At 36.4% G+C, this 7153-nt stretch overlaps 1 protein-coding gene across 1 annotated transcript in view; it reads left to right on the top strand.

Annotated features, from left to right (window-relative positions):
- LOC107702561 (peptidyl-glycine alpha-amidating monooxygenase B-like) overlaps positions 1 to 7153 on the top strand; it is a 53317-nt gene that overhangs the window by 25616 nt on the left and 20548 nt on the right. Inside the window, exons 13-14 of the mRNA XM_016504918.1 lie at positions 1180 to 1376; positions 1574 to 1624. Of these exons, the coding sequence (XP_016360404.1) occupies positions 1180 to 1376; positions 1574 to 1624 (248 nt within the window). The remainder of the gene's footprint in view (positions 1 to 1179; positions 1377 to 1573; positions 1625 to 7153) is intronic.

The following is a 7153-nucleotide window of genomic DNA, read 5'->3' on the forward strand; positions in this document are numbered from 1 at the left end:
TGTATTGTTGGCTATTGCTACAAATATACCCCAGCGACTTAAGACTGGTTTTGTGCTCCAGGGTCACATATTAACTAATTAGGGGTTCAAGCATGAAACTCTGGCAGGGTTTTCCCAGCACTTTTGATAGTTTATGGACGTGGCCTTGTTTACTATATTACTCACCAAAATATCAAATTTTCACAAAACATGATGCAGATCTGAAGGATGTAATGTGCCATGTAAAATTTGCTGTATGACTAATTATAATAAAATTGCAATGTGCCTTAGTGCAATTTTCAAATTGCAAATGTGTGATTGAATATATATATATATATATATATATATATATATATATATATATAATCTGCATGTTTCAAAGTGAAGTATGGCACTGTGTTCTTTTATGTGTGAGCAGCTCATGATCCATTTCTTGTCTTTTTAAGCTTTAAAGGCTTTCTGCAGTCTCAATGGTTACACATTTAAAAGTGATTAAATGAAATATTAGTATCGTAATATTACAGTTGTACTCTAAAATAAAATTACTATTATTATCATTGTTATTATTTTATAGTCATATTGTTATGTAATCACAGGATTCTTGGCCAAATTGTGCCGCCATACAGAACACAGCAAACCTGGAGTTGAAAAAGACATCAAAATGTTTATCCGAGAAAAAAATCACAATTATAATTAAAATGACTTTTTTTTTTTTTTTTTACCAAAATCGTGTAGTTGTGCACAATTTATTTTTTGCACAGAAATTGTAAGCATTGCATAAATTGAATGGAGGCAGATCTGAATATGAATCATGCTGTTCTGACACAATTTGGAATGCAACAATGCAAAAATAAAGTTTGCAAACACTGCAAGTGTTTGTGTTGTTTCTGACCAAAGTGCCATCTGATCTACCCGTAAAACAACCAGAAACAGTTTACTTTTTTCATGATATTTAGGGGTGCGCCTGAGAACAAACCAAAATATATACTGTATCTCCTTTACTAACTAAGCTGCAAAAACAGTGGAAACCCAACAGGAGTATGCAGTTTTGAGAAATATGTTTCGAGAGGGTCTGTGGGTGTGTCATTTGAGCCGAATACAGTTCTGTTGGTTATCGGCAGTTTAATTGCAGCTTTGGTGCTGTAATTTGTCATTTTGTGCTAGTAGTTTGTTCATGTGTCATTGTGTCCTTCCTCACAGAGGCACCTCCAATGATGAGATGTGTAACTTCTACATCATGTACTACATGGACAACACCCGTGCTGTGCCTTACATGAACTGTGGAGATGACGGCAGTAGTGAGCTGTTCCGAAACATCCCTTCTGAGGCCAATATTCTCATCCCGGTCAGTCCGGACCATATGATGTCCATGAAGCATGAGTCAGCTCCTCATAAAGGTACCATCCAAGAATAGACGGTTGAAGATTTTACACTATGAGTGGGCAGTATGACTGAAGTCTTATACCATGGGATGAATGCATTACTTTTAGGGATAATCCAGTGAAACCAGAATCCAGTTAATATTTTGCAAATTAAATATACTTGATTTTGTTGTTGTTGTTGTTTTTTCTTATTTCTTTCTTGATTTCCACAGATGCTGTGGAGCTGCAGGAGCCCAAGAGAGAAGAGGAAGTTCTGGATCAGGGTAAGATGTTTAAAAATACTCAAGATAATCAAGACTGAAACACACAATCACTGCTTGAATACCATTGCAAATCTCATTTGACAGACACAGTGGCTGAATGACATTCTTTAGTTGTGAAAAACACAGTGGTTTAACAGTCAAACTGTAGTACAACTCATAAATAGAGGCTCATAGACATGAGTGTGTCAGATAAGGGAGATGTCCAAATGGAACAAAAAAATCAAACAGGTTTTGAGTGGCATGAGCCTTGATAAAATGTTAAACACTTCACACATTATATGATTCATTAGTGACATGAATAACTTTAAAGAAAGGGATATTATGGAAACCAAACAAAAAAAACACCATTATCTACTACTCCATGTAGCTGTCAATGAAAATCAGCTGTGTGTGTTGACATGTTTATCGAAGATTTTTTAAGACATAAAAAATCACGGTTTCTTTCATCGTTTAGATTGTAAGTTAATTCTGCAACTGTTTGATTATGAATGCACTAGTGCATGACAGCCTTTACAGAAACACATCAACGCCTTTGACGTTAAAGGGGTCACCGGATGCAAATTTCACTTTTACGTGTTGTTTGTACATAAATGTGTGTTGGCAGTGTGTGTTACACAACCACCCTATAATGATAAAAAGCCACCCAGTGTTTTTTTTTTTTTTATCCCTATAAATAATATCCCCTTTATCCAATCATTAGCATTTAAAGAGACATGCAACAAAACGGGTTGTTGTGAAGTTAGTTGTTTTTGACAGGGTAAAAAGGGTGTTGTTTTACACTACCATTGAGAAAATTTTAACCAAAGTATGTTATAGACTTTTCATTAAGACCCTAAAGCATCATATCAACTTGTGGAAAATGGGCATCCAATGACCCCTTTAAGAATTGTGAAACTTGTGAAATGTCTCTCACCAAACATTGTACTGTTTGTGAACATCACATTTCGAGTACCTGATCACGTTAGTTTGGGATTGTATGTATCTTTGCTACATTTTAGCATGGATAACTTGTCAATAAGTCACAAAACTGTTATTAAGCAGTCAAAGATTATTTTCACTCTGGTCAGCTTTCAGATAAACTCAGTATAAATACACATTGTTGTTCCTGAAGTTATTAGATATGTTATCACCAAAACCCTGTTTTTCATCAGTTAAACAGGTGAACAGATAACTACTAATCCACCACAATTCAAACATAAGACTGCATTCGAAGCGTTTTGCCATTTACCAATAGTTTTTTAATACATGTATGGTGGGAGGCATTGATGCAATGCCAGCAGTGGGCATAAGTGTTAAAGTAAAGCAAATGTTTCATTCACATCATCAAAGACAGGGATTAAACACAGTTATGATTGTGTGGGGAAAATATCACCATAACTTGACCTCAGGGAAAATAATCATATATTAAAAATAATAAGTCATGACCCATTTACCCATCTTGAACCTGCTGAGAGCTCGCTGGTACATCTCAGAGATTTCTCTGCATGAATTAAAAACAGAATCTGTTAGCATCTCATTTTTGCAAAATTTAATCCCAAGACTGCTTCTATTTAGCTTCATAACAAATGTATATACCTTCCTAGTGGAAGGCTAGGCTATGAATCCTATTTATGCTTATAAAATGGCTGTGCATAGTGTTGGATTGTTCCTTTCCATATTGTGTTTTTTTATAAAACAAATTTACAGAATAGATTTATGAATGTTATGTATTAGCACAGCTCCCTGGGGAGACAGAACAGTGACTGAATTTTGCCTATGCATTACTCACTTCCCAAACCACCTCCACAATACTTTTGGCATTGTTTTAAATGCATAAGTCCAAACATGATTGAAAAAGGTAGACCTATCATGCATGCTTTAATTTGTATGGATTGTTGGACTACAAACAGCTTGTCAATAATAATACTTATTTCTCAAAATAAGTATGGTTTTGTTAGATTGGAATTGTTCAAGGATTTTTGTGTAGAGACTTGGCTATATTTGTTTAAGCCACAGCTGTTGCATGGCCAGTAAAATACCTTGCTGCATCTTGAAGTTTTTTTATGGCCACTCTGACCTGAACCTTGGGGTGCGAGTCAAGATGGGTTGAAAGGCAGTTAGTTAATAAGAAACAACATTTGGACCAATGAGAAATCTTTTCCAGTGGTAATGGGATCTTCTTCTTGCTCTGTAGGAGGTGTCTGGCAGTTGTCTTAGAAGACTTAGAATAAAATCTTATCAAACATTTCACCACTGGCAGTCAGAGAAGGGCCTTGCTGCTAACTACACTATACGGCCCTTACCGTATATATATATTTTTAACCAGTAATCTTTCTAAATTAGTGTAAAATCTCATTTGGTAATGCTTATTGATTATGGAAAATCAGAGTGGATTTGATTCTGAGCTGGTGAAATGAAATTACCAACAGAGTGGTGACATCACATCGTCAGATAAAACAAAACATCAACCAGCACTTCATTAAAAAGCGTCACGGTCGCACTAAATCTCATATAGCAGCAGAAGGCATTTTACAATTGCCTTGCAATGAAAAGAGCTTTTCTCAATTAAAGTGCTGTTAAAGCCCAGGCTGAACAGATTGGATGAGTGTTTCTAGAGCCTACACAGAGGCGCAGCACAGTGGTGTTTAAAGGGATGCATCAGGTGTATCCTTCACATCTTCTAATCACCCACAATCCTTTGCACACAGTCCCTATTCACAGAAAAATGTCAGAAAAACTATTCAGCACCGAACTGGCTCAAGTTCAGCATGAAATGTTAAGGAGCCATCAGAAGAGAAGTTGACAACAGTGGTACAGAAACCTGGGCAATGCTTCAGGGATCTGCTTATGATTACAGAGCCCTTTGTGTGTGACAGAAGCCAGACTTTAAAGAGAAATTAAACAGCAGGAATTTATCAGGGGTACAATCACCAAAGTAGAGCAGTTAATAAATGCTGGTTCTGTGGTGAAGAAGTACTGTTTGAATTGAAAGTACAAGAGAGAAATGCCAAAAACAAAGACACATTTAAGGTAGAATCACTATAAGATGGACCTACTGTACAAAGCCAGAATATCATCTATGAATGTTGCCTGTTTGGACAATCAGAGGTTTCTGTTTGATAGAATATTTCACCAGGCCTTAGAGAAAGACAGTCATTGATGCTTATCCAATGTCACCGATCTATGAGACACTGGAGTCCCAGATGGTGCTGGCTGGTTCAGCACACTAAACTTGTTAGCTTACTGTCAGGTAGGGAGCTGCTCATGTTCTGAAAGTTTGGGGTCACTTAGAAATCTCACATTGTTCATGAAAACATACATCAAATAATTGTTTTTTCTTTCGTCAAAGAATCTTCCATCTGTAGATCTTTGACATTCTATTCATCAATTCTTTCAGGTAATCTGAGGAAATGTCATCCCATCTCCCACAAGCAGTTGCCACATCAGTGCTATTCTATTAATTAATAAGTTGAAGGTGTCCCACTTTACATTCGGTAGCCTTAACTACTATGTACTTACATAAAAAAATAAGTACAGTGTACTTACTGTGTTCATATTGCAAGATTAGCATGTTACTAACATGATGTTAACATGATTAACAAATTACTAGCATGGTTAACAAAGTTACTAGCATGATTCTAGCATGATTAGCATGTTGCTAGCATTTTTCTAACATGTTTAACATGTTACTAGTATGATTAGCCTGTTGCTAGCCTGTTGTTAGCATGATTAGCAAGATACTAGCATGATTAGCAAGATATTAGCATGATTAGCAAGTTACTAGCATTTTGTTAGCATGTTTCTAGCATGATTAACATGTTACTAGCATGTTGTTAGCATGATTAGCAAGTTACTAGCATGTTGCTAACATGTTTCTAGCATGATTAACATGTTACTAGCATGTTGTTAGCATGATTAGCAAGTTACTAGCATGTTGCTAACATGTTTCTAGCATGATTAACATGTTACTATTATGTTCGTAGCATGTTTCTAGCATAATTAGCATGTTACTAACATGATGTTAGCATGATTAGCAAATTATTAGTATGGTTAACAATTTACTAGCATGTTTCTAGTATGATTAGCGTGTTTTAGCATTTTGTTAACATGAACCGTAAGTTACTAGCATATCTCTGGCATGATTAGCATGTTACTAGCATGTTGTTAGCATGATTAGCAAGTTACTAGCATGATTAGCATGTTGCTAGCATGGTTCTAGCATGATAAACGTATACGTATGTGTGTAATTATAAATGTAATTACAGAAATGAATTACAGATGTAATTACATGCAGGTATTTTTTAAAATAGAAGTACAATGTAAAAACATGTATGTACTGTACACAATAAGTGCATTGTACCAAATGATTAATTTAAAGGGGACATAACACACACAGTTTAACCCAAGCTCATGTTAATCTGGAGTACCTATAGAGTAGTACTGCATCCTTCATATCTCCAAAAAGTCTTTAGTTTTATCATATTTATGAAAGAAAGATACAGCTTTACGATTCTCTCCGGAAACAGCCGAGCTCCTCGAGGCACGCCGTGGCTAAAGAGTGACGAGCACTTGGGCACCGAATGCCAACAAAACACAGACATTTGATGCCGTTTCACTTACTGTCTGCATTTCTGAATCATGACCGGGATCTTTTATAGCTGGGACCGCTCCATCTTTCAGTATCAAACGATGTGCAAATCCAGCGTCGAACTGGGCCTTGTTTATAAAACGTTCGTCAACAAACACACTTACGAAACTCCGTTGCTGCCCCGGAAAAACAAACTGCATCCACTGTTTATATAACTCATTGATCTCGCGAATTAGCGAATTTTACTATACAAATATTTTTAATTGGATATTAAAGTTTATATGGGAATATTACAAGACACGCTGATCCTTTAACAATGCATTGGCGCAAAAAACGCACACCTTTTGGACAAATCTGCCACAAATAGAAATACTCCGGCATACATCCAAATTGTTTTTTGAAACTTTGTCCATGCTTAGCATGAGAATCCAACTCTTTAACAGTGTAAACAACTCAGAATGCATGAAACAGCATTGTACCTCCCCTTTAAATATAAGTACATAGTAGTAGTTAAAGGCCACCTAACATTGTTGCCATTTAATCATAATTAAATATAGGGATTGTAACATGGCAGTCTGTCTCATGGTTGAGTTTAAACATATGTGCCCTCTCTCCCAGTTTGAGCCATGATCCTCAAAATATATGTGCCTGGCATCATAACATGTTGTCATTAGAAAGGAGGCATCTGTCAGCGGATCCGTCTATGTGCAGATATATTAGGGATCTCCTGAAGAGCGTGAAGCATTGATCATTGTAGCCAATAGTCAGGGCCGTTTCTAGCCAATTTGACGCCCTAGGCGAAATCCCTATTGCCCCAAATTATATTATTATTAGTGCTGTGTTCGATACGACAATGTATAGTCACAGAGATTTGTCGATACAAGTATCGATACAGCTGGCCCTGTATCGATATTGTGGCACGTGCGCTGCAGTGGACCGCGCTTAATTTGAATACAAGAACA

Source organism: Sinocyclocheilus anshuiensis, unplaced genomic scaffold, assembly GCF_001515605.1.
Source record: "Sinocyclocheilus anshuiensis isolate Anshui unplaced genomic scaffold, SAMN03320099.WGS_v1.1 scaffold210, whole genome shotgun sequence".
Classification (NCBI taxonomy): Eukaryota; Metazoa; Chordata; class Actinopteri; order Cypriniformes; family Cyprinidae; genus Sinocyclocheilus; species Sinocyclocheilus anshuiensis.